At 46.0% G+C, this 26,542-nt stretch overlaps 1 protein-coding gene across 3 annotated transcripts; it reads right to left on the bottom strand.

Annotated features, from left to right (window-relative positions):
- Nucleotides 1–638: 638 nt before the first annotated feature.
- On the bottom strand, nucleotides 639–26,342 carry TMEM255A (transmembrane protein 255A). Of its 3 annotated transcripts, none has more exons than XM_053989955.1 (9): nucleotides 26,221–26,342; nucleotides 22,194–22,336; nucleotides 17,568–17,630; nucleotides 12,918–13,007; nucleotides 11,098–11,160; nucleotides 10,016–10,104; nucleotides 6,664–6,826; nucleotides 5,278–5,421; nucleotides 639–3,295 (listed from the first exon to the last, which is right to left on the bottom strand). In XM_053989955.1, exons 1-9 carry the CDS (start codon nucleotides 26,276–26,278, stop codon nucleotides 3,137–3,139), a joined length of 972 nt encoding a protein of 323 aa, XP_053845930.1. In that variant the 5' UTR covers nucleotides 26,279–26,342; the 3' UTR covers nucleotides 639–3,136. The 3 variants fall into 3 exon arrangements, with proteins under 3 accessions (XP_053845930.1, XP_053845931.1, XP_053845932.1); XM_053989956.1 differs by having other exon boundaries at nucleotides 6,664–6,823; XM_053989957.1 differs by lacking the exons at nucleotides 22,194–22,336; nucleotides 26,221–26,342 and adding an exon at nucleotides 21,813–21,831.
- Between the last annotated feature and the right edge of the window lie 200 nt (nucleotides 26,343–26,542).

The raw sequence follows: 26,542 nt of genomic DNA, 5'->3' as shown, positions 1-26,542 counted from the left end.
ACCTAGTGACCAGTAAAACATACACAGTGGCCAGGGCAGTGCTTTCAGCTCACTCGTGCTTTGGGCTCTTCTCACCATTTGCTGACTGGTTATCATTTGTAAGAATTCCGTTCTTGGTGACCTGGGGACAACAGGAAATAGTTGCTTACTTTGTGCAGAATTCTTATTATATATAAGGAATGCAATTTAATAAGTAACATACCAAATTATGTTCTAGATGCCTTTTTCTCCTTGGCATAGGGCTTGTGCCTTGCTCTGCTGACATCAAGGAGCAGCTGACATCATCAGGACAGAATATGCCCAAAGTAAGCAAAGGAGACACCAAGACTCCAATGGTTGGATTATTCAGATGTGTGTTAAGTGAAAAATCAGCAGCAATAATTTTACAGGGCTTGAGGTCAGGGCATCGTGTTATGGTAAAACTGCAGAATTATCAAGTGCAGGGGCACGAGCACCTTCAAAAACAGAACTGAAGGAGTTTTTGGCTAATCCTGGTAGAAATATGTCTCAAATATAGTTAATAGAGATGGGTGTTTTTTGCTTTGATTTTTTTAAATGTAAATTTTACTCACTTTTTAAAAATAACCTTAAAGATGCTTGTAAAAGAGGAAGGTTGCTAAAATGTAAAATAGAATTGGTAATTGTTTACAAAAGTCACACAATTTTATTTAACTTTGGCAAAGTAATAAAAGGGTACATATGAGTCACAAACTTGACATTCTCATAAGAAATGACAAATACAGTGCAGAATGTTGCAGTTACATTAAATGCTTTGTTTTACTCAAGCAGAATGAAACAGGTAATTCAACAGAAAATACCACCAGTAAGTTTCTAAATGTGAAAATGTACTTGTCCTTTTATAGTGAATTTAAAGCAGCAATGTAATTTTTGCTAAAATATTCCTTAGAAAAAAATGAGAATTTGGATAATTTCCTAAGGTTAGTATTTTTCAACTCAAAACCAATGACACAATTCATCTCCTAATTGTTTCTTTGTCACTAAGTTATGTTCTCTTCAGGATGTTCAGTCCTGTCCTGTGGTGTCCCCTAGTCCTTCTAGCCCTATTTAGTTGACAGGCACAAATGGTACAGTGTTTTATCAGAGTGGGACAGGACTCTTAGCTTTTATTTCAAAGATAAAGCAATAAAATATTATCTGATACTAAATTAATGTGCCCTTCTGATTCTAGTTTTGTGGAGAGTTTTATCAAGAGAAGTACTGTCTGTTTTGAAATTGCCCATGATCTCTTTATCAAGAGATTCTTTATATCTCTTTAATTCAGTAAAATATAATATAAAATGGAGGATGCCCCAGTATATAAATTTATTTCCAGTAGGCAAATTTATGGGAGCTGCACTTCAACATTCTATAGTAAAACAAAATGCCACCAGAATATGTTCTACATACACTACTGCTTTAAATCCTGTAAGCTGTATTCCTTTCTCCAGTTGTTTATTTTCTCTTCTTACTGGAGAAACGTCATGCTTGCTTCTGGATAAAGTGTCATCCTTTAATGAACTAATATACTGATTAGTACTTGACAGTGGAAATGATAAAGTTAATACATAGTCTAGCCTAAAGGCTTTGCAAATGCATAGGATTAAAAACAGCATTATAAAGTGTGGGTGTACTTTGAAAAGTGAGATCAGAGACTTCAGTGTTTGTTTTCCATGTTGACAGCATTTTAATTTTTTTTTTATAGATTAAAAGTAGGTGCCACAATTTAAAATCCAACTGGATTCTCCCCCAACCCACCAGCATGTATTCCATTTTGATTCTGAAAGCCAGATTTAACTTTTAGGTACCTTTTTGTCTGCATCAGTTGCAAGTAAAGGAAGGCAACTGAAGATTAGGGTCAACAAACCCATGCCAAGGAAATTATATCTTTAGGAAATAAGGAGTAAAATGTTAATGTTGTTTTTATCCCTGAAGTAAGCAGTTGAGAACGCTCAGGTTGAGCAGGTCAGATCCAAACACCGTCATCTGAAATCACTTCCTGGAGTAGAACCACACTTTAGAGGTCAGTGTGTCACATATCAAAGCTGACCTTTTGTTATGCAAGATGCATGCAAAATCTGCTGGAATCTAGATCAATCAGCACAGTCATCAGCTGAAGATTAAATGAAAGTCACAACAGTAATTGCAAATTCCTCAGTTGTGTCCTATATTACAGGGTGTTGAATTTAATCTGTGTGAGACTTACATCTTGGAGAACTAGTAGTGGATATTCCTTATGTGCAGCCCATAATACAGCTACTAAACCAGTGCTTATCCAGGGTGCTGATTCAGTCCATTAAAAAAGTTAAAAGTACAAGCTTAAAAAGAAATTCCCAACCACAGAAAAGGTAACTTGTAGACGGTTCCTGATGTTTTCTATAGGAATACAAGGACAATTTAGGCAGTGCAACCACCCAAACTGTTTGACTTCAGCATTACTTACACAGAATTCAGAGAGAGACAACTCCATTTCATCTTATCTTAAGAAGCAACCTGAAGTAAAAACAGCTTGCCTCCCCTCAAAAAAGCAATATTCTGATTATTTTGCTACACATGCATGAGGCTATCCTATGATGCTATCCTTTTCAACAGGGTTACATTTTGAGGCACTGTCATGTTCCCCCCCAAATTTTCCAGTGTGTTGGGCCAACAGGTGGTATGAGCTAGGTCCTGTGCCCTCCCAGTCAAAATCCCAGCAACTGGAGCCCAAAGGCCAAACAAAACCAGTGTTGTGTTGTGTGCAAGCACCCTCACCTCAAACAGATTGATAATCTCTAGCAACTATTGATCTTGGCTACCCTTACTTCAGCTTGGCACAAGATGGAGTAAGGCAGACCAGAATCTGTCATCTGTGTTGGATCACTTGATTAAAAATCAAGGACTACATGAACCAAAGAGGCTGAAATTTAGGTCACCTGCTACTCAGTGACTCATTAAAACATCAGAAGTCTGTCCCCTTTGTTACAGGCCATCGTTAAAACTTCTGAAATAAGTCTCGCAAAAAAGGACAGTCCAATCGAATATTTTTATTTGCAATTATCTTCTGTATTCTCCTGCTCCCTCCCACAGTAAAATACAAATACAAAATGTTCACACTTATTTTGATGGCAAATATTTTTTTTCTTCTTTCTCATGTTCTTTATGGCGTGTAAGGTGGTGGCTTTTCAAAAGGTGGGAAATAGGGTGGTGAGTAACGAGGTGGTGCATTAGAGGCCCACATATAGCTGGGAGATGGAGACAGGGACTGGGGGTCATCGGAGAGGCCAGAAGGAGTGGAGGCTGGAAACACGCTGGAATGCTGCAGGGAGACAGCAAAGGCTGTAATGTAACCATTTCCTAATGGAAATTACTTCATCAAAGTGATATTTCATTACCAAACAGCTCAAAAGTAACATTGCTATGTTCACCTCAGCGAATCGTGTACATACAAGTAACAATTCAGATAACTTGTTTTGAAAAATGAGACTCCTTAGATCCAAAACAGAAGATATTTTAAAAAAATTCTTATCACTTCTGTGTGCCTGCTGCATTTCACAAGGACTGGACAACTGGAAACTGACGTGTTCCTCTCAAATCTTGGGTGTCACACACCAGCCAATAGCAACAGTGAACGAGCTGCTCCAAAAACCAGAGAACTGGGTCTGCCATTTTAGAGTTGTGGGTGAAAGCCAGGTTTCTGCAAGGGCCCAGGCTTCCTTAGGAATTCTGGTGTGTTGTTTTTCTCCTGTGAAAAATGTGTGGAATGAGTGGGAAGCATTCTTGCACCAGAGGGAGTGCATCCTTTGGAAGGGATATGAGAGGCTGGGCTTGCTCCACGTGCTGTAGGATGTCAGGGGAGAGGGGTCAGGGTGGGATGGTCACTGCTTGGAGTAGAGTAGGGTGCAAGGCAAGAGAGTCTCCACAGCCAGAGGCTCAGCTAATGTTCCCATGCAGGCACCAAATTCTCTGGAAGATTTGCAAGGCTCAGACTTGGAATTTCATGTTAAAGAAGGACTTGGCTATATTAAATTCAGATGAATTGAATTTATGCCCAGCTTTTGTGCTGTCTCCTAAGCCAACCCCTGTGCTCACAGCAGTGAGACCCAGACCCTTTGATCTGTCTGGCTGAGCTGTTTTAGCAGAGCCCAGGTGTACTTGCAGTTACAAAGCAGGGAAGTCACCCATGCTGAGCTCTCTGCAGGTACTGGGGCTGCCACACTGGCAAGCTCTGGGTCACACAGTGCTTAGAACTGCTGAGAAACTGAGGAAAGGACTTTGTAGCAGAGCTTGGTTTGGCATGCACTGAGGTTGGCATTTTTGTAACTGCAGGAAGTTACACAACACCTGTGATTCTCCCAGGTTCCATTAATTTCAAAAATGAGTCACAAATACATCCTAGAAGTTCTGATTTAAGTGTTCAATTATGTTTAGGAGCCCTGACAACTGCATTGTCCAGTGGCACTGGCAGCAGACCCAGGAAGGTTTAGATTCATCTTATCCCTAATGCATGGCTCAGATGAGGGACATGGTGGCTATCACAGAGCACACCTCTTTGTTGATGACCAAGATCTTAAACTCTTGTTAATAATAAAAAAAAATGTCTCTAGTCCTGGTGGTTGTGTGATGTGTTAATTAACATCACCCCTGTGGTAACATCCACCTGCCAGAAGAGCAGAGTAGGAAATGTCCTCATCTGCTTCAACAAGTGAAAGCTGATGTTGACAGCAAGGTTCACATGAAATCTCCGTTTCCAACAGCACAGCTCCATAGCTCAGAGAGGAAGGGATGCATTACAGCAAAGGGAATGTTTGCAGGGACCCCTCTTAGGCTAGCTGAAGCATGTGGAAAATAACCACAACAAAATAGCTTTTCAGGCATCATGTGTCTTCAGGAGCTCAAATAGCTTGTTTCCAAAAGCTCTTCTATTTTTCTCAGACACAGTAGCTGGCCTAATAAAATCTAGTACCCGAACACCTGGCTTTGCCTCTCTCCTCAGAACATTGCAGTGCCAGAGGCAGTGCTTATTTTTAACGTGATCTCTACTAGTAAGTGATGGGGAGGCAGGCAGGCAGCAGGTCCTGTCTCTTGGCTTCACTTCAAGGACAGCTTTCAGGAAAACACTGCCTTAGTAAGAGAGAACACTGCCAAGGACCAGTGCCTAGTAGGAAAAATTTGGTGTTTTCTGCAGGAACAAGAAAATTAAACTGTGCGAATGACAGGAAGACAGGCCCCCAGAGTCCTGCAGACTGCCTGGATTTAACCTTGCTGCTAAACAAGGAAACATCCTGTAATGTTGCCCACCTGAAAGTCATAAGCAGAGTAGGGAGGCAGGTGAGGAGTGCTGTGGTAGTAGGAGTTGTAAGATGTCACTTGTGGCCTGGAGTAGTAGGTCACTGAAGGGTGTGCATTTTCAACAGTGCAGTTCAGCGTAGGGAGGGAAGGAGTCTATCAAAACAAAAAGAAGAGAGTATGAGGCTGCAAACCCAGTCACAGAAAGCTGACAGCTGAATGAAAGCAGAAATTCTTTAAAGGAGCAATGTGTGTCTTTAGACGTCAGCTCTGTTGAGTTAGCAACTGGCAATCCAGTTCCCTCTCAGGCAGCAGCTACGTTCCAAGGTCACTTTGTTCCACAGCCATTTATTGTTTCAGATTCCAAACAACATTTGGCAGTAGCCCAGTGCACACCAGTACTCACACAAGACAGATTTACTTCTTCTCAAGTAGGAGAAATTATTCATTACTTCCAAATTACTCTGTTATTTGGTGCATTTTGTGCATTGCTGTTCATTTCTATATATTTTTGTTTGCAGAGGCTCTTTGGTGTGGATCAAATCTCAAAGGGCTGTGATGCACAGCTGGGAATGTGTCTCCTGTTTTATTTGGGAAGATATTGGTGAGTCTGAAAAGAGTTCAGAGTTCTGAAACAATGCACCCTTAATGCAGGGCCCAAGATTTTTTTGTAAGAAAAACATACAGCCTGAAATTTCTTTTCTGTGTGACTGTTTTTATGTTATTCCAAATGAGTCACAAGTGATTGAAAAAGCCCCAAATGTATCAGTTAAACATTCAGTTCTATCCCTTAATTTGTGCTGTTTAGAACAAAACTGAATGGAAGGTAACAGGCAGCCTGGTTAAGTGAAGGTATTTCAAAGCTCACATTGTTAGAACAGTATTTTTTTCATTATCTGAAGTTTGGTTTTGATCCCCAGTTCACCCTCTCAGGTTCTGCACCATGATGAAATTAGAGGGAGAGTTTCAGCCTGACACAGCTGCTTGAACAGTCTGTAAAGCTCAGACTGCTACTATAAAATCAACAATTAATGAGCAACCACCACACTTTTCCTTGTAGAATGTGAACACTATGAAAAGGAACATCAATTTTTTTAAGAAAGAGCTTATTTTCAATCATCCTGGTATTGCCAATGCCTCTCTGATGGTTCCTTTTGAAAATACAGTCTTTCAATTCTGTTAATATTTCCTAACTGTGCTCAGGTGGTGACAACAAGATGAGAAAAGTGAATCACTTCCACTTATTCATTGTAGTTATTTCTTGCCCTTCTTCCCACCCTGATTGAAGTAATGCATAGATCATTTGCACTGAAACACCAATAGTCTCCATTATTATTTTTAACGTCAATGTGCCTGATTTGTTTTCTTTAATGCACCGAGAAATTGATATCCTCTTACCATGTCTTTAAAGCCTCCAAGTATTGCTGCTGTAATGATCCCTAGGAATAGCCCAACTATGTTCAGAATTGTTGCCGACCAGAGCAAGTGGTAAAGGTGGATGATGTCCTGGCAGCTGCTGACATCAATGTATTCATAGTACCCTCCAGAAATCTCTACTCTGCTAGATTAGGGGAAAAAACAACAGTAATGATAAAAAAATGCACCACATATCATAAAACCTAAGCAGTACTGCTGGACAGTAAAATGCATTCTGCAACTCAGTGATAACCTGGACCTTACTACGGAGGGAGTGGGGATAAAGCCTCCTGGATCCCATGCTTGTGGCATCCATGATCTCCCTGCACCAAGGGAGTTCTGAAACAAATTACTTGCTCTGTTCTGAAACAAATGACTTTGTGTCTGAACCTGCTGGTTATTTCTTTCATCCAAAATCTCCACAGAGGTCCTGGAGGCTTACCAAGGACAAACCGGTCTTGGAATTACCCTGGGAAATCAGACTGTGCCCCGAGGAGCAGCAGCTGCCTCCCAGGCAGTGCTGGCTGCTCCCCAGAGGCACAGGGCAGCTGGGTGGGATGGGTAGGGGCCAGCACAGCTCCTGCCTGGCTCCCAGGGCTTGGCCACCAAGCAGCTCCAGCTGCGTGCCCCACTCCTGCTGCTGGCCCCTCACAGCTCTACAGCGGCCTGAGCTGGCTGGAGCCCTGGCACCTCGTCTTTCTGCTCACACTCTGAACCTTTTCCACACGCAGAAAAGAGAGAGAGAGAAAACTCGCTCAAATCTGCTTAGGTCATTGTTTTGTGTAACATATGTTATAAAATAATTAGAGCTAAAAGAAATTAAAACTACAACATTTTGTGTAACAAAGCCAGTGTTGGGCAAAGGGCAACATTATGCTAAATGATAAGAGCGGGGATTCAAACACCAGGGGGACGACTGTCTCCAGAGATGTATATTTCAAGGGATTTGTTCATCTGACAAGACCCCAGCAGAATGCATTTGATAGGCATCATTGATAAGATAATATTTGTCGCCAGAAGTTTATCCCAGAAGATTTTCACCTGACAAGGTTCCAACAATTATTCACCAGTTCCGAGAAACACAGCAGCAAGAAAGAAAACCCATGATAATATGCTAAAGAAGAACCCCCCTTTTTAAGCCCAAAAGACTGTATAAAATGAATTCTTTAGAAATGATATTTGGAGACCTACAGGGATTTTGGTGCGATAGAGGCCAAGTCCTAAGTCTCCCCGACACTGATCGCCTGGCTCAGAGCTGAATCGCTCGTGGCTTTCTTTTTTTCCAAATTTATACTTTGATCATTTAATAAATTTCTTTATGAAATTTATTAATTATTAAATCGGAGCATTCATTTATAACATTTTGGAAAAGGACAAGCAACTCCTGCAACACGTGGGGTGAAGTCTTGCAGCAGAATTCTTCAGGAATGACGTCTCTGACTGCTGGGCGGGGAACAGGCTGACCTTCAGCACAGCTTACCAGACGTAGTGGCCTACAGCAAATACCCCCTCAGAAAACATATTTATCAGTGACAAACAGTACCAAGAGCTTATGAATGACTTCTCTCCCAGCTCACACACAGGGTTAGGCTCAGAGCACATGACAGCTTTGAGGAAAGGGGGAAGAACTGGCTCATATTTAAGGCCAAGAAGCAGAAGATCAGGGTCATCTCCTCAGCAGACTCCACAAGGCCTGTAGGAAACTGCCCCGTTTCACAAGAGTCACCCTCCTCTGCTGATTACTCAACTTCTACATCTTTGCCCTTTTTACTCCCACATTTCATTTTAGCAGGCCACTGCAGGAGACATCACAACGAGGAGATGGGGATTTCAATGGGGTTACAAAAACCTGTGCTGGCTGGCACCACCTCTGTAACCTGAGCCCTCCTGTGACCCTCTAACGATGACACCTGTATGTGCTGTTTGCAAGCGCTCGTTCCTATGGAGATGTGTGAGAGCACGGATCTCTCAGTGACAACATCCCACCTTGTTCAGCATGTCCTGATCAGCGGGAAGGGGCTTGTCCCGTGCTGCCAGAGCCAGGGTTCCCAGCATCAGGAAGAATGCAAGATTGCTGTCACGTTTGCCATGATTTCCATCCTTTACATGTGCTCTAACCAGTCTTGAGTGTCCGTGCCTCTCTTACTGAGGCACCATCCAGCACCTCCTCAGTGCAGGATGTTTGTGTGGTACTAAGCAAGACTAAAATAGCAACAACTGATATCTTTCATCGGTAGAGGGGAAAATGAGTCAGGGGCAGGTCCCAGAACCAGGACTGGGGAAAAAACAAAATACCAACAAAACCAAAAGAAAAAGAAATACAGAAAAGTTTCAAGCTTTTCCATTCCAATCAGTTCTCTCTGTATCGCTCTCTTCAGCTAGTAAAAAGGGATTGTGTTCTGTAAACTGCCCAAGGAAAGCATGAGCTTCATGCCTCTTTCACACACACAGAGTCCTACAGAGACCAGGGATCACACTTCCCAGCACAGGGAACCACCCACCCTCTCCCAACAGCAGCTTTGATCTTCCTCCACCACAGTCAATGATTTAAGTGAAGGCCAGCCCAAGTAAGTACTGTGAGAAATGCTAAGCCTGAAACAGCCCTAGGCAAGAGCCAGCAGTAAAAAATCAATTTATTAATGCCTTGCTGACATGCATTGGACACTCCACAAGGTGTAAGCAGTGCATGCTGTAAATGAAGCTGGCTTAGGCACAGTAGCCAGATCTCAGTGGTGTGATCTCTCTGCAGTGGTTCTGGATTGGTAACCACCTTCTGACTCATTGCACAGTGCTGGTTCACCTTCCAACCCCGTGTGAGCATGAAAGACATTCACTGGGCAGAGAGGACACTGGTTTATGAAGGCACAGATGGCACCAGCCTGTTAACTCTCCTCTCTGCTAGCAGGCTGGGGAATGGAATGGTGGCAAGGTGAAGAAGAACAGTGTCCCAGTTTTTTTGCATCTTCAGTATTCTCAAAGGAAAAAACAAAACCCAGTGCCAACAGAGAAGGAAGGTGTTAACATAAGCAACACTCAATAAAACCTGAGGAGGACACCAAGCATGGAAGTAATGGAAACTCCTGTGCTCTCATTTTTCCAGCTGGGCTGGCCCAGAGCATGGTCACCCATAGCTGGGATGGCCTCGGTCTATTTCACACCCACCTTTACTTGGCTAACTTTTGTCTGGGACTCCTCCTTGCTAACAAACACAGCTTAAGTTCCCTTCCCACAACTGCCATTAACTACCCTGCACACGAGCTGCCAGCTCTTGCCAAAGAGCATGACCACTGCTCGCCCTTCCCATGGCCAGGAATTTGTGGCATTTTTGGCTTACTTCCCACAGTTGTACAGGTCACAGCAGAAGCAGGTATTGGTTTTTATTTTCGGTGTGCAGGGGGCACGGCGCTGCGGGTGACAGACCGCCTGCGTGAATACAGAAAAAAAAAAATACATAAAGCACAGAACGACACAATCCCCAAACACAGTTTCTGCTGCTGTTTGGCCTGCTCTACATGTAGAATTCTCAGTGATCTCCACATTAGCCCCAGGCAGATTTTTCTTTCCTTATCTTGCCCTCCATTACTGGAAGAGAGATGCGCTAGGCTAGGACCAAGCAGCATTTCCTCTCGCTGTGGGGAGCTCACAGACAAGCAGGTGCCTGCAGAGGAAGGAGGTTTTGCAACTCCTGCAAGCAGCCAGGGCCTTGCTGAACTAACCCACCTCACCCCAGGGACACGCAGAGCAGAGAGCTGTCAATAGCATGGCCCAAACCGAGAGCAAGATCCCCACAGTGGTGCAGAACTGACCAAAGTGGTTCATTGTGTGTGCCTGTGGGTGGTAACACCCGAGTCCACAGGGACAGTCCTCGGCCAGAAAAGAGAGTGGACCACTCCCATGCACCTCAGGCAGGCCTTCTAATTTGGTATATAATGGTTATTCAGAACTACCTGTGGACTTGTGAGGAAAGCTCTGAGAGACAATCAGTGCTCAGCAAAGATAGACAGACATCCACACACACTATCAGTATGTGTCAGGATCATCCAGCCCCAACAGGCTTCTCTTGAGAGAAGACAATAGGAGAGGTGCAGAGGCTGGTACTTGTTGCTCATATACACAGAAATTACTGCTGTCTGAAACCTTAACCCACCACCCAGCTCCCATGAATGCACAGCTGAAGACCTAGAGAAACTGGTGAATGTTCCTATCCTGCATCCCCTTCTCTCCATCCTCTCCTTCACTGAGGCAGCACACAGAGGAACCCACGTCCCGAGTGCTCCCAGCACCCTGCTCCCAGCCTCCCACCCCCTCCTCACTTTGCAGACCTCTGGGACACTGGAGCAGCCGCCTGGCAGCAGGTTCCTCCACCTGCACCAAGAAGCTGGGCCCCTAACAGGACACAGCAGGACCTGCTCTCACCTCCGGTGGGGTCGCACTCTTGGAGTAGTACTGACATCGCCCCGCGTACAGCGGCCGCAGGTCCTGCCAGAGAGAAAGCACCAGGCTTAGCCCTGCAGCTAAACCAAACTCACCCAAAGGGGCTGGGGAAAGGGAACACACTTTGGAGAGGCCCTGATCTCACACCAGCTCCTTAATACAGCAACAGCCCTGCAGCCCCCACCCCAGCCCCCTGGGTGATGTTTAACCCTGGTCCTTGGAGGCATGAAATTGCTGCAGGCAGCATGGGAGGAGCAGTCTCTTTAAGCTGGGCTCTTTGGGTGATAGTGGCCATCCTGAACTGAACAGACACAGACCAGGTCTGCTTGACCTATTTCTGAAGGTTCTTCTTGCTGAATCATAGCATTTTTTCATTAATTTTTCACAAATTTGTCCTTCCTGTGCTCTTCAGTGTCTTGTGGGAAAGCTCTGGAGGATCATCAGCATTCCAGCCTGCAAGCATGCATTAATGCCTCCCTTTGTGGCAGCTCAGGGAAGGCAATGCCAGACATGTATCCACACCAGCGAGCCCTTCCCAGGAGCAGCCAGACTGGCTCTCCAGGTGTCTGATCCAAAGCTCGGGGTGGCAGGGCAGTGGCAGCAGCTGGCAACAGGAAGAATGCTTTGTGCTGGCATGGCAGGAGCACGTTTCCAGCAAGGTGGTGACATTTTTGGACTCTCAGGTGGTAAAGTGAGGCCAAAAGCCCATCTGTTCATCGAGAGGCAGAAACCAAAGCCTCTGTCATCACAACTGCTGAGCTCTGGTTGCCTCAGACACGCAGCCACTGCCAGAGCAGCTGGGAGGAGCTGCCAGCTCATGCCACAACCCAACCCATGAGGTCACACCCTTCCAAAGGGGGTCAGAGATGGCTCAGACTTGCTGGTTTTGTCCAGACAGACGGACACCCATCACACAAGTGAGAGGAGCTGCCCTTTGCTCTGCCAGCAAATCCTGCCATCCAACCACCTTTCCACCTCTGGAATACTCAGGGGCAGGAAAGAAGGGCCAGCTTCACAAGGAGCATAACTAGCCAGCTAACACAGGCAGTTCCATTTCATGGATAATTCTGACTTTCTGAAACTCCTTTCCATTCTGATACAAATAAACTCCAAATCTGTCTTTTTAATCCCTTTTTGCCAAAAATTTCAAAAAAATTCATCAAACTGCAGTGTTGGAGGACAAAAACTGGTTGCAGTTACAAATTTCAATCAAAAAGCTGAAATTTAATTGTGTCTTTTTATTTCTATAATAATAACTAAAGCTTCTGCACATCCCACTGTACTAGTGATTCTAGTGATTGGTCATGACAGCGGTAGCTCATAATTTTTTAAGTCACCAAATGGAAACTGAGAGCCTACTGCAAATGTTTCCTGTTTATACTGCAACGCTTCAGTGAGCTTCGTATCAAATTGCTTCATTCTACTACAGCATCCAGTGATTCACTCTGCATTAAGAACCAGCTCTGCCTACATTTAAAACAAAATACAGGCTACTGCTCATATCTTGTCCCTTGGCAACAGCTGTAATTCACATTACACCTTAAGTGTTCTGATACTCAATAAACACATAACACCAAAAAAAACACAAAGCAAAGCTTTAAGATCTTAGTGCTTTCCACTCATTTTAAAAAAGTTTTTAAAAAATGATAACATTTTTCTAAAGCTTGTGATTTAAAGCAGCGTTCAGCACATGATATATATTTACATGGTTTGATGTGGCCTGATACAGGCTTGCAGACACCATCACTTGTTTTCTTAGGGTAAAAGCATTGCAGGAGCTGTGTTTTCCTGGAAGCACTTACTATGTGTCTGGCAGCAAAGACACCGTCTACTATGGCACAGCAGAACGCAGCGATGACACCAAAGCTGATGAAGACGATCGATGCAACCAGCTGAGAAAGGAAAACAAAGCAAAGTATCATCTGCCTCTCCACCACCAAGTGATCAGTGCCCTCTCCACCAGGATCTGTAAAGCACAGTCGATAAGCCCTCGAGCAATCAATGACCCAAATGTTTGCCCGGGCTGCACAGACTGCTCTGGCTGAAGGCAGTGGGATGCGGCTGCTCTGGCAGAGTGGCAGGAGTAGGAGCATTGTGCCAGACTGGTTCTCTGGGGAATTTATCAAGTTTTCATGACTCCAATAGGCTAAACTTGGGCTGAAAGTGCACCTCCTCTTCTGGCGGCTGCAGTCCTTAACTCTCCCCTGGAGAGATAGAGGATTTCTTCTCACCCTGGAGCGCTGTGGGGAGCTGCTCCTGTGAACACTTCCTGAGCTGTGAGGAGGCAGGAGACTGCAGTGTGTGAACCTCTCTGCTGGGACTATGCCTTCAGGGAACAACACTGGGATGCAGGCACAAGCACAAAGCCATGAGAGCAGAAGGCAGTGACCAGCTGATGCCATGGGCGCTGTACACCCTCACAGCAGCCTGGCTGGGCTCTTGGTGCCAGGCTGTGGCAAGCACAGTCCATCCAGCTCCCACTGGAGAGCTGCAAGGAGAGAGACTTCCCTCCACCTGTAGCTTGAGAAGGGCAGTCACACAGGCATGATCCTTTTCCACTGGCCCCAACCTCCCTGTTCTTAAAATTAGGGTGAAAGCATTCAGCAGGTAAAGCAGAAATAATCTCCAATCCAGGTATGAGAAACAGTGTCTATTCCCACTATGCCACTTCAAACATCACCTCTGCCAAAGAGCCAGTGCTCAGCTGGGGAAGCCGTGCACCAGTGCTGACACAGCCCCTCTCACACCTGAACTCAGCTCAGCTGCTGCCAGTGGGCTCCTGACCAGCTCCTCACACACAGAGCTCCCAACACTGATCCCAATCTGCTCTGCCAAAGCACACTGGGGATATCAGCAGGGCTGCAGAGGAAGGGCAAGCACAGCATTCAGACAGCCAGGTTCACAAAATGCAGCTTGGGAAACAACTTTCAATATTACTTCATATATATTGAAATACGTTATTTCAATATATTGACAGTATTTCAGTGTAAAGAACGGGAAGCTCCCCAGTGGTTTCCCAACTCTGGTGACCAAAACCTTCAAGTGTCAGTTGCTGGCAGCTGTAAAAACTGTTTCTCCACAAGTACACAGGTGACTCTGGTCATGGGGGAGCTGTAAGCAATAGTAAAAATCTCTACAGCCCAAACAGAAAGCTAACAGTTATCCTGGCCAGCACTGACAGATACCTCAGATCTCCTGACTTGGGGATGTTTTAAAGATCCAGGTACTAAGTTTGCTTGAAAACCTCGGCTCCTGCCACTGCACAAGGCTCCAGTTCTCAGAAAGACAAGCCAACCCCCCAGACAAATACAATCCAGAAGGATCCTATGTGTGTTTTAAAAGCACCTCAGGATTTTTAGGTTAATCACACTAGTGTTATCTACATCTCCCTAGGTGAAAAAAGATCCTGTTCCAGTAACCTCCATGTACAGACCACATCAGCTTGAACAATGGAGATGCCAGAGGGCTCACCTGGGGCAGTGGAAATGGTTTACTTAAAAATGAGAGAAAATAAAATGGTTTTCTAGATGAGGCAAGCATTCAAGGCTTAGGCATTAGACCTGCAGCAGCAGAGGGCAGGCTGTGAAAGGATCCCAGTGACCACGTGAAGGTGTCATGATCACAACAAGCTGTTACTGGAATCTTAGATGCTGCACCACAAAGTACTTGCAGATGGCAGCAGGTGACAAGTTTTCCAGGACCAGATCCTACACTGGCCCTGTTTCTGTCAGCTGTAAACTCCTGCATTTCTTCCCCACTCAGCCTCACCCTTTGCATGTCCCAACTCACACTCTCCATTACAAGGTCACAGTGTTTCACTACCAAACCAGTGAACCCACACAAGGGGAGAAAGTCCAGTTTTGGTGGAAGACACGGGGTTTATGGCTCAGATTATTTTGTAGCAAGTTTAGTTTTTCTCAGTACTGTCTTTTGTTTCATATACACGTGAAAGAGGATATTCGCCCTGAATAGCATGAGCCTTAGAGATGGGAAGTGAGCCAAACACTAAATATATACAATTAGGGAATTTGTCAGTCATCTCTGCTCACAGATAGGAGCTGCTAATATGGTGGTTTAAAATAAATACAAAGTTAATGATACTTTCATAACAGCCCTACCAAGAGGTAAGTATCTGATGCTCACTTTATTTACATACAGTTTTCTCCCTCTCGGATGTAGAAAGAAAAGTCTGAAAACCAAACACTGCGAATTTACGGTAGAGAAAAAAATCAAACAGCAAATAGAAACATACAAATGGAAAGGAATGAAAAAGAAGAAATCACTTTTAAAAGAATGTCTTTACAAACAAACTGTGGGCCTGATGGTAGATAAGGCCAGATATGGAGACGTGAAAGAAGCAATGGGGGAACCATAAATTCCATAGGAATTCCTCTACCTGACACAGACTGTTACTCACTCGAGACTGTGCTAAATCTCTGGATTTAGAGAAAAAGAACAGACACACAAGGAAGAAGAAAAACAGGGTGGGTATACATTAAAAGGGGGTATTAAGTGTTTCAGGGTATCTACACCTCTCATGTACCTCAGCCAATGGGGAAAGAGAGAGGGAAATGAGGATAAAAAAGAGGCTGCATCCTCTAAAAATTCTGAGAGACCCCAAGGGAAATGACCCATGGCCTCTCCTTTTATCTGAATTAAGTTACAGGACTCCTCTGTCTCCTTTTTGGACATAAACCTCTGGTGTTTGTGGATTAATTTTCTTGACAAAATTAATTTTAAAAATCCCAGTTTTCAACTTGCCAACAAGATTAGTTTTGATTTGGGGTTGATAATACTGTTACTGTAGCAAGCAGAAGTTCCTCTCTAGAGCTGTGTGATATCATTGACTGAACTTCACTCATGTAACTCCAGATGAAGTCAGCCACACCAAGCAGCATTCAGACAACAAAAGACAAACTTGGTTTGGGTAGGGCAGGAGTGTCCTGGGCTGAGGTTCCCTTTAGGTGATGGTGCAGCCCCAGATGGGCTGTGAAGGTGCTGGTTCTTACTTTTCCATGGCACAGATGACTGTCATAAAGGCGTGTAAACTGCTGACTCCTCACTTGGAAGCTGCTGAGTGGGCAGTGGGGTGTGTGCCAGAGCTGCCTGGGCAGCTGGCCCTCCCTGTGGGCACAAAAGCTCTCCCTTCCCTTCTAGAGGGATGGCATGGAAGTCAATACACCTGGTGGGAAAAGCCAGAGAGGTCTGTTCCTGTCAGCAGTCTGGAGGAAGTGAGAAGTGCTCCTTCAGGTTAGCTCTGCCCATCAGCCACACTGGCTCGCTCCAGTCCTCACACTCACCAGTCACCTCACAGACAGAAACAGGCACCAGAACACGGCTGCACAAGCTCCTTTTGGCTTTTTCTGCCTTCAGCTGCACAACAAGCCAGAGCAAGGCTGCCTTTCAGCAAACTAGGACAGAGGGGAAGTTCAGAGAAGTTGAAAAAAATAAATCCTCCATGGCCAGTGGTATCACAGAAACATGCAATGGACAAAGCTGCCACTCTGCAGTGCTCCTGGGTAAGGAGGACATGTGACTAAAGCACGGGGACAATAAGTGACAGCTACTGCATGTCCTCTCTGCCATCAGAGTGGAGACATGCCTGCTGCCAGCCCAGGCAGCAGTGATGCAATCCCTGCAAAGCTGGGTCATGAATGTTTTTTAGGACACAAAATGACAGAGAGACAAAAAGAATAAGCTCAGGCTACCCAGGGCTCTTCAGAGTAATCAAACAAGTAAGGGCCACACTGTCACTTGTGGGCACTCCTGTGAAGAGTCCAGGACTGGCACAACATGGTCATTGCTCAAGCAGACACTGACATGCTGCTAATGCATGATGAGCAAGAGGCTGAAACCCTGCTAGGACAGAAAGAACAAGGATATGTTGCTCTTGCAGAGCCAGGGTGAAAACAACAAAAAATATCCACTGGAAAACTCACCTCCCCTGCACCCTGTCTGACTGTGGGAAAAGCAAATGTCATCTCCTGCAGGGTCTGCCTCACCCTCTCCTCCTGCTCTGCAGGGAGCATGCTATTTGCAAAGCAAAGGCAGCACAAAGGCAGACTCTGGATTTGGACAGGAATCTCTCCCATCTGCCTTTGCAGAACCTGCCTTAGCCTTGGTCAGCAGCACACACTGCTAACCTGACCTCTGAGCCCCCTCCATCCCTGCCAAAGCAGGCAGCAGCCCAGCAGGCCAGGCTGCAGGGATCTCGCTGCCAGAGCCGGGGGCAGCCACGGCCAGGGGATTGCAGCCGCTCCCCTGAGTGAGACGAGCGAGGCAGGAGGCACAGTGCCACAGGGTGCTGCTCCTAGGCTGCCAGAAACCATCTCCAGTTCTCAAGAGGTATGCAACACTACCCTGGAAGAGTCAGGAAAACCTCAAATAATACTCTTTACACACAGTATTTGAGTTACTGTCACTTTTTTAGAAAGTGTTGATAAAGAACTTACCATTTGTCTTTTGTTTTCTATCAAGTTTGATCCGATTATTCCAAGGAAGGACCCAAAACCAAGCTGAAAAACAATGTATTGTTAGCATTTAGTTCAGGATGATACCCAACATATTTTACAAACAGACAGAACACAATTAAATCCAGAAGCAGCAAAAGAACATTCTGCTGATGTGTGAGCTCTCTTCCTTCAGCAAGAAACCAGTGGAGTCTCTCACTAGCAGGAACTATCAGGTGTATCCCACATATGACACTAAAAGCGTGTGTAGAAACCAAAAGGATGAGTTCTGAATTCCACCCCCCCAGTGATGCTGAGAAATGGCTGGTGGATGAGGATATGCATTGCTGTCTTGGAACAGCCCTACAAACACTCAGGAGCCTCCAGATGCAAACCTAGCAGGACCAATGCACTAAAACCTCCAGGACCAGGTTTCTGTGACCTCACTGAGCACGTGAGCAACCATCTGAGTTTTCAACTCAGAGAGTTCCTCAATGTGAAGCATGAAATAAGGGAGATTTATACTTTGGAACATTTAGCAGTTTTCTGTCTTCTCTTACTCTTCCCTCATTTCCAGGGGTGAGGATGCATCAACCAGGGTGCTCTACCAGAAGAGCTCACACTGGCCCAACAGAATAAGCCACTGCAGCAAAAGCATCTTTTCTTGCTGCTGTAACTGACAACATTTATTTCAGCTCAGTGAAATCAGCCAGCAGAGCAATTTCCCACCTCCTTTCTCCATAGCCTTAAGCCACACTAAGAAGAAGTTTCTAGGACAGAGCACACCTCAGCCAGGACAGAAACAGGGACTTCAAGCAGGAACCATGGACCAAGAGCGGAGATGCAAAAATAGAATTGTGTCACACTGAGAAAGGCCTTTGGTTGGTGTAGAGCATATCCAACCCCACTTCAATGGGTTGGAAAAATGAGAAACGCTGGAAAAGTCCTACAGCTGGATCTGTCATATTAAGGAGGTGCAAATCCAGACAACAGACCAAGGGCCAGTAAAGATCCATGTGAGAATGCCCAATAACTGGCCAACTCCCCAGGAAGAAAAACAAGGCATGAGACAAGCTGTAGTGATTCAAAAATGAGTCAACTAACCTGGAATTGATACTTTGAGATCCAGGAATAGAAAACAAAGGTGTAATGAACCCAATACTAACAGGCAGAGGCATGTGCAGAGATCAGCAGACACAAATGTGATGTAAACTTGGGCTCCAATCTTCCCTTGCCCTGCTTAAGCCCAGCAACCTTTGGTGCAGTGCTGCAGGCAGGGAGGGCTCAGGCAGCAGGGATTAAAGTGGAGCAGCTGATCAGGCTGCTGCTTCTCCACTGCCTGGCTGGCACTCCGAGCTCCTGCAGACCACTGTCCCCACATCAGGCACACACTGCCATGGTGGGAAGCACTGCAGTGAAGCCAGGGTCTGCTAACCACTGGGGTGGCAGACAGGCAGGGCAGAGACCTAGGGCACTGCTGAACTGCCCCACACTGACCTGCCGTGCTTCTGGGCTTATTGTTTAGCTTAGGCAAACAACACCCCCACCTTCCTGAAGTACCAGATTTATAGTTCAAGTCCAAGCAAAAAAAAATTCGGAGATCCAGGCATTAACAGTGATGTGGATCCAGGTGTAATTTTCAATCTGGTGATATTTAGCAGAAGGAACTCGTGTGGTAACACACACCTAAGGCAAATGCTTAAGAAAAATGTTTTGTGTCCTTTGAGCTTTAAGAGAAATATCCACATGGTGTTTCAGAGCAGCCTCAAAACAAAAGGTGAAATGCTTTGGATAATTTAAGATAATTCAAAAAGAAGAAATTAGAGCAAGTCTGTACATCCAGCAGGTGAAGACCAAATAAATTGGTGGATTCTCATTAACAGAAATTCTCATTGCAGTAATGGAAGAACTACTCATTCATTTATGGATGGGACAAAGAGATCTTAGTAATGTTCCTCAGTTACATCGTTTATTTGCTGGTGGATGTGATCCCCTGGGATGTCTGTCTGAAAGGAGGATGGGACACAAAGTGAATGTGCTTTTCCAGAGTAAAGCCCCAAGCCAACATCCTTGGCAAGGAACCATTACAGAAGAGGTTTGGCAGTGAAAGCCTAAGAAAGGTCAGTAATTTACACAGATTCTGGCAGCTGTTGTAACTTGGAGGCAACACACGTATCTCAGTCTCACTTCCACAGGGCTCCTTGTCTTCTGCACCTGAGCATTACTCTTGCCTGCTGAACATCACTGCTGTGCTCTGGGCTTCCCTGTCCCAGGTCTGTCATCCAGCCACAGGTGAGGACATTTCCCACAGGGACACAGCTAAGGTATTCACTGATGCAGTTGTGAAGGTGTGGGTGGTCATGGAGGAGGGTGAAGGCACCCTGGCTATAGGATGTCACTGAACCCTCTGCTTCAGCTTCTCCAGTTGTCTCAATGAGGAACTGAGCTGCTGGAGAAAAAAAACAACTTCAAACCCTCAAAAAACCCCAAGCAAACAAAATCCTACTGATGTGTGGAAAGTCTCCAGTGCCCAATTCTGTCCTTCCTTGGAAGCAGAGGCCTGGGAAGATAATCCCCTGCATTGAAGCAAACATCTTTGCATGCTTCCTCCTCCCACAGGAGGTGCTTGCCCAAGAAACACGAGTTGAAGGAGGAAAGAAGGGTGGTTTAGGCATGGCAGCAATGAGACATCTGATGTCTGAGTTCAAGAAGAATTTGGACAATGCCCTCAAGCACATGGTGTGATTATTGGGGTTGTCCTGGAGTTGGACTTGATGGTTCTGAGAGGTGTTTTCCAACTCAGAGTATCCTATGACTTTACGTTTCTATGTTCCATAAGATGACTCCAGCCATGGAGCTGCTCCACACACAGAGAAGTCACCCAGCATACAAAGAGACTTCTGGCTCTATCTGCTTGAGGACAACTCATGGAACACTCATTCATTGCAGCCAGCCCTTTCTCCCCAGTAAAGGGAGAAATCCCAGCTTGTTATGAAACATCAGCTATTTTAAGCACCTTCTGAAGCATCCAGCAGCACACTGAAATGTTTTCCTGTGCAGCGAGACAGGTGAGGTCATCACACATTTCCACAGAGCAGATTAATAACATAGGTGGGGAATTTGGTGACAAAAACAAATTGTCAGGGTGCCTCTGAATAAAGTAACTCAACGCCCTTCCCAAGCCCAGGACTGCATTAATTCCTTGAGTAGACTAAGCCTTAAAAAAGCGTAAGCGATGCTGACGTTCCTGGGCCATAAATAGCTCGGGAGATGTCAAGGGGACGTGAACAGCAGACTCTGCCCATTTGCACCAGTCTGCAGGACCTGCTCTGAAGCACGAGGTTCAACTCAGGCTGGCACAGTGCAGAGTAAGTGTGGAGAGTCTGGAGCCAGTCTGTCATCTTTCTCAACACCTTCCTCCTAGACTTCTCTTTAAAAAAGATCAGGGCTAAATGCAGGAGATACTGGGACAAGCCAGAAAACCTAAACCAAAGAGGCCAGACATAATCTGTAACAATGTTCCACACTGTAATGGCTGTAAAGGGGCTTTCTTCAGCTGTAGAAGAACTTGGACACAGAAAGTATAAACCTCTCTGAGGTCAACTTGGACACAGAAAGTATAAACCTCTCTGAGATCAATGCATGGCAAATAAATCAAACAGCAGTAAGACAAGAACAAGTCTCCACCTGGTTATCTGGAATGGTTTCAAGCCTCCAAATTCAAGGCTCCAATTCAAATGTGCAGCATCCTACAGATGTTACACCAGGAGCCTCTAGCTGGGGCTACTGGATGCATTTAATCTACTGAGACACCTGATTTGATTGCAGTTCAGTGCTTCTTTTTCAGCATGTCTTAGACATGCACAGGAACAGAGCAGGACTTGCTGTCCAGCTCATGTTAGACCTCTGCTCATGCCAGGAGGGTCATGACATACTTGCCCCTCATGCTTCTGCAAGAGAGTATACATCTAATGGCAGGAAGGTTGGACACCAGTGGTCTTCTCTAAATTAAGCCATGTGAAGCTAAAAGATGGTTCTTTCCCATTTTCAGCTGCTGATAACAAAAAAAAAAAAAAAAAACAAAAAAAAAAAACCAAAAAAACCCCAAAAAAAAAAGAAGAAGAAATGGATGTGCTATTGGCTTTGATGTACATGATCCCCTGGCAAGCTGCCACAGCTCCTCATCCAGGGACTCCCATTTGTTAAACACTTCTGCAAGTAAACTTTATGACCACAAGTTCACGTTACCAGTATTTCAAAACCTGGTGTCGCAACTGCTTTTGGCAGTAAGGTCCTTCTTTGCCTTACTTCTGCCTGGGCTTAGTGTGATCTACAAAAACAAAGAAGTTCAAAAGTTTCTTCAACTGACATAAAATCTATTTATCTGTCTCACCACTAGCTCAAAAGCAAGTTATTTATCTAATCTCAGAGGAAGTTGCCACTTGGATGGGATTTTTGCATGGGGATGTGCAGCAGGTGCAAAATAATAATAAAACAAATAAATCAAATGGTAATGAAGTAGCTGAGCAAAATATTTAGGACAAAATCACCCTTTATAACATTTTCAGCATTACAAGGGACTTTGTAGGCAATAAGTTTTCTAGACCTACCTAGGAGTTCTATACTTACAATAACCCCTGGGTAATAACCTCCAACAGTCACATTTTGGGTTCTTGTTGTAGCAGCTAGGCCCACCGTTAGAATTAATACTGACACAATGAGGAGAGTCACAGTTACGTAGAGGGAATTTCTTTTTCTTCTATTGAACGACCCTAAAAACACACACACACAACAGAATTTGCTGATTCCATCTGGGGAGAGTCACAGCACCACAAATTTCTCCTCCCACAGCCAACCACACCATGGCGAATTTCCCTTCTTCTGACTTGAGAATATTTTTGGGTTTGCCTGTCACTTTTCACCTTCACTAACATTGCTCTGACGTAGATGAAGAGAGCCTTAAGAACTGCAACTCTGCAAAGCTCATTTAGATACATTGGAGTCTCCCAGCCCCTCTAGCCTGGGGCAATTGAGCTAATGAGAAATATTCACATTAGACATTTATATACTTTCTGATCTGTCTACTTGCATCAAGCTAAATAACCCCACTGCATGCTGCTTGTTCTGAGAGGGGAAATTTGACTGTAATCATAAGGCATCCACAGTTTTCCATGCAAATAAGACATCACCAGTAACAGCCACTTCTCCTCTACTTTCAGCAAGGACCAGGTATTTTTAGATGCTTGAATAATGAATTTGTGGATTAGTAAAACTCATCTACAGCTGCCTGATGATGAAGTTGTTTTTTTTTTTCCTTTTCTATATTTATAGCTCTCCCAAATGAGCATAAACATAAAAGAGTGATTCCACCAGCCAAGAGGAAAGCTGGCTGTGTCACTACGCTCAGCAACATCTTTAGGGGTGTGTTTGGTCTGCATGTGCTTTGCCATCTTTGTGTCACTCTGTGGAACAATCCTTTTGATCATATTTCATATATTATGTAGATACAACCCAACACCTGTAAGAATGGCTGGTAGGATAATGGATTGTAGGGGCCCCTGCCTGTGGGCTGCTAGGGCTAACCTGAATCCCATTCCCACAGCCTGGGGCTCTCCAACAGGCCCTGGGAGCAGGTAAGGGTATTCCCACCTCCTTGTCCAAATTCCCCAGAAAGAGGAGCACACTGAGCCCTGCTGGGCGCCGTCAGTCTCACAGATGCACGCCCCAGGTGCCCACAGGCCCTTCTGTAGGATCTGTGTATTTATGCCCAGCAGATAAAGAGATCCTTTCACCCCAGCAATGATGCAGCCATACCAACCCACACACGCTGCTACAAATGATCTCCCTTCTTCCACAGGGACAGCTCTCCACAGGGAAAAGCACAGCAGCTCCCCCCTGCTCCTCCACACCCGCTCCAGCCCGACCCAGGAGCTGTGCAGCTGGCAGCAGGGCTCCCTCTCCATGCTCTGGGCTGGCACAGCTGCCATGGGCACGGGGCTGGATCATTTCACCCACAGATGAGCTTGGAATCACAGACAAGGGCTAAACTTGGGGCTTAAAAGCCCAACAGAAGGAGAGCACAAAATCACAGAAGGGTAAGGCTGGAAAAGACCACTGGAGGTCATTTAGTCCAACATGAAAGGCAAGAGAGGTTTATAAAAAAAAGCACCATCCTTTCTGACTGACCTGCTGTCTCTGGAAGGAAAGCTCTCCACCCACAAACCTCCTGCTCATGTTCCAGAGCACAGGTCTGACTGCACCACTGGGACATCACTGCTCCTAAGAGCAAGGAGCCTGACAACTGGTTAGTCCTTAGCTGGAATAAATAGCTAGATAGTTGCTCATTTCAGACAAAAACATATTAAATAACTGCTAGAGAGCCCCAAGATTCAGGCTGGATATTTTACCAATGATCCTTAGTCTTTCAAGCCATGTTTTACAGGCTAAAGGTACGTGACTGTTTGCTGTAGGTCGCATTTAGGGTTATTTTCTCCTACATCTGCCAAATAAGTTAATAATAGAAAATCTAGGCTTCTAAATCATTCAAAAATCATTAAGAGATGAAGCCATTCTGTATGTACTGCCTCACTATCATTGTGCCACACTTCAGTTTCAATGCAACCATTTAAATGCAAGTGTCCCATAAAAGTCTTAAAAAATCCATAACAGGTCTTAAAAAATCCGTAACAGTGGGACCAAAACTGGAGAAAATTTGTCATTCCTTACATAGATTAGTCCTGAAAGGGGAGAAAGGATGAATCCATCTTGCTTCCACAGAATTACCAAACTTCTGCTTACTGCCATGGCTTGGCTGGCAAATGAGCAGAGGGTAAATAAGCCCAGCCACGTGTTCCTTACACAGCTCGCAGTGCGCAGGGTCGGGCTGTGGGGGTGCAGATGTCTGCAGGGCATGGCTGGGTGGGTGCCGTGGGCACACGGGCACAGCACTTACACACCCCAGCCAATGCTCCTGCACTGCCATCACAAATGCTGCAAAAACTTACCATGAAAACCACTCTAAAAGGGGCATCTCGAAACACCATTTACAAATACTTTATTTGTTTCAGCACCACCGTGTTTTTCACTCAATTTCTATGCTGTTTCCCAGCTTAGGACTGGCACACGCCATCATTCAATAGAGAACAGAAACATAAGGTTTCAACTGGAAAATTTCTCAAAGCTTTTCAGTATTCCTCATAAGATTAAAAAAAAAAAAATAAAAGCTTTTATTTCAAGTTCAGAGAAAACCAGCCATAGCCTTCTAACTTGATATTGAAAAGAGATGGAAACTGAGGAGATAATGTGACTACCTTCACTTCAGCTCTATATTGGGATATTAATTACATTTATTCCTTCTCTGAAAACACCTTGCTATGTGTGTAGAGAGAAAGTGGTTTTGTACTTCTGTAAGGATGCCTGCAGCTGCTTCAGCATAGACGGACTCATAACCCAGTATCTCCCTAACAGCTGCTGAAGGGCTGCTCTGACAAAATCCTCTCCCTCAACATTAATTTCTGCTGAAAGTATTCCCCATCAGATCATTTCCCTGTGTGCTCCTGAGCTTGGTATAGTTCTATGCACAGAAGCTGAGCTACAGCAGCTTTGCTATCTCTGCTTTTGAGAGATTGCAATAGCCTTTTCTCTGTGATTTATCCCAAATAGATACCCCAAAACTTGCAGTGCTTACCACAGCATGAGTAGACGAGGTGATCCAAAACACTGTGCCTGACTCTCTTAGGGAGCTATAAAGAAATTTATGCTATCCATAGCCTGGCTATTGCTTTTGCTAAAATGGCACTCCAAACGGGCACTGGTTTTAGAATGATTGTTTTTCTTTTAAGCATCAGAAACATTCTCTTGTTATATTTGCCCTATAAGCCACTCTAAAGACAAGGCTGTAGCAGGTTTTTACAGATTACTTTAAAAGTTTGCAATAATGCATATCTTTGAACTGCCCTTGATTCACTTTTTTTTTTTTTCCCCACGATTATTAGAAGAAAATGGACAAGATGGCACAGAAACACGACCGACTTCTCCATCTTGTTCTTTGGGGGAAAAACCAGAAGCGAAGAATAGGCACAGTGTAGCAGCTCGAGGAAGAAGCCAGCTCTAACTTTTACCCCGGGAGAACCGGGGGCAGATGGCACCGAGCCTCCCTCTTCCCAGCCCCTGTCCTTTGGTCCCATTTTTCTGCTAAAAACGCGTCACCGTGGGAGCCGTGACCCCACGGCTCCGACTGCGGGCCCGGCGCGCACGGGCGGGGGCAGCGGGGCTCACGGCCGGCGGGGCAATAAAGGGAGGGAGGGCAAATCGCGAGTAGGTACGAGGGGTCCCCGACCTCACTGGCGGTGCGGGAGGGCAGCGGCCGCGCTCCGCCCCGCTCCGAAGGATGCTGCCGCTGCCGCGGGGCCGCAGCCGCCTCCGTCCGGGATGACCCGGCCGCGGGGTCCCGCACAGCGGCACCGGGGGCTGCGGGGACACACGGCCGGAGCCGCGCTCGGCCGCCGGCGGGGCGGGCGGGGGGAACGGCGGCAGCGGCCCGGCCGCCGCAGCCCCGGCGGGGTCCCCGGGGACCCAGCGCCCCGCACGGCCCCGCGGCCAAGCCCGCGCCGCCTCCCCCGGGCCGGCGGGATCCCCCCCCCGGTCCGGCACTCACCCACGGAGTCGGGCAGGGCCACGCCGGCCGGGCGCTGCTGAGTCAGGGACTGCCGCATGCTGCCGCCGCTCCCGCCGCAGCCCGCCGGGCCACGGCGGCGGCACAGCCCCGGCACCGGCACCGGCCCCGCGCCTGCGCCTCGCTCCGCTCCGCCCGCGGCCGCCCCGGCTCCCCGCGAGCGATCGGCGACGTGCGGCTCCGGCCAGAGCGGCTGCTTGGCACCGGGGCCACCTCGCCGGAGCCAGCGCAGAGGCCTTTCCCCAGGGGGGGCTCGGGGAGGGACGGACGGAGCTCCCGCCCCGTCTCCGGGGAGGACAGAGGT

Source organism: Vidua macroura, chromosome 14 (genome assembly GCF_024509145.1).
Source record: "Vidua macroura isolate BioBank_ID:100142 chromosome 14, ASM2450914v1, whole genome shotgun sequence".
Taxonomy (NCBI): domain Eukaryota; kingdom Metazoa; phylum Chordata; class Aves; order Passeriformes; family Viduidae; genus Vidua; species Vidua macroura.
Note: the sequence above shows the minus strand (reverse complement) of the source record. Positions and strands in the feature narration are given on the sequence as shown.

Bases quoted from the DNA above. Each gene is read 5' to 3' on its own strand.
- TMEM255A (XM_053989955.1), bottom strand. From the start codon at position 26,278: ATGCGGCAGTCCCTGACTCAGCAGCGCCCGGCCGGCGTGGCCCTGCCC. The intron at 17,631-22,193 runs GTAAGTATAGAA...ATTGTTTTTCAG, and splicing joins GTTATTACCCAGGGGTTATT to CTTGGTTTTGGGTCCTTCCT. The intron at 6,827-10,015 runs GTAAGCCAAAAA...CCCCTAATCTAG, and splicing joins GACCTGTACAACTGTGGGAA to CAGAGTAGAGATTTCTGGAG.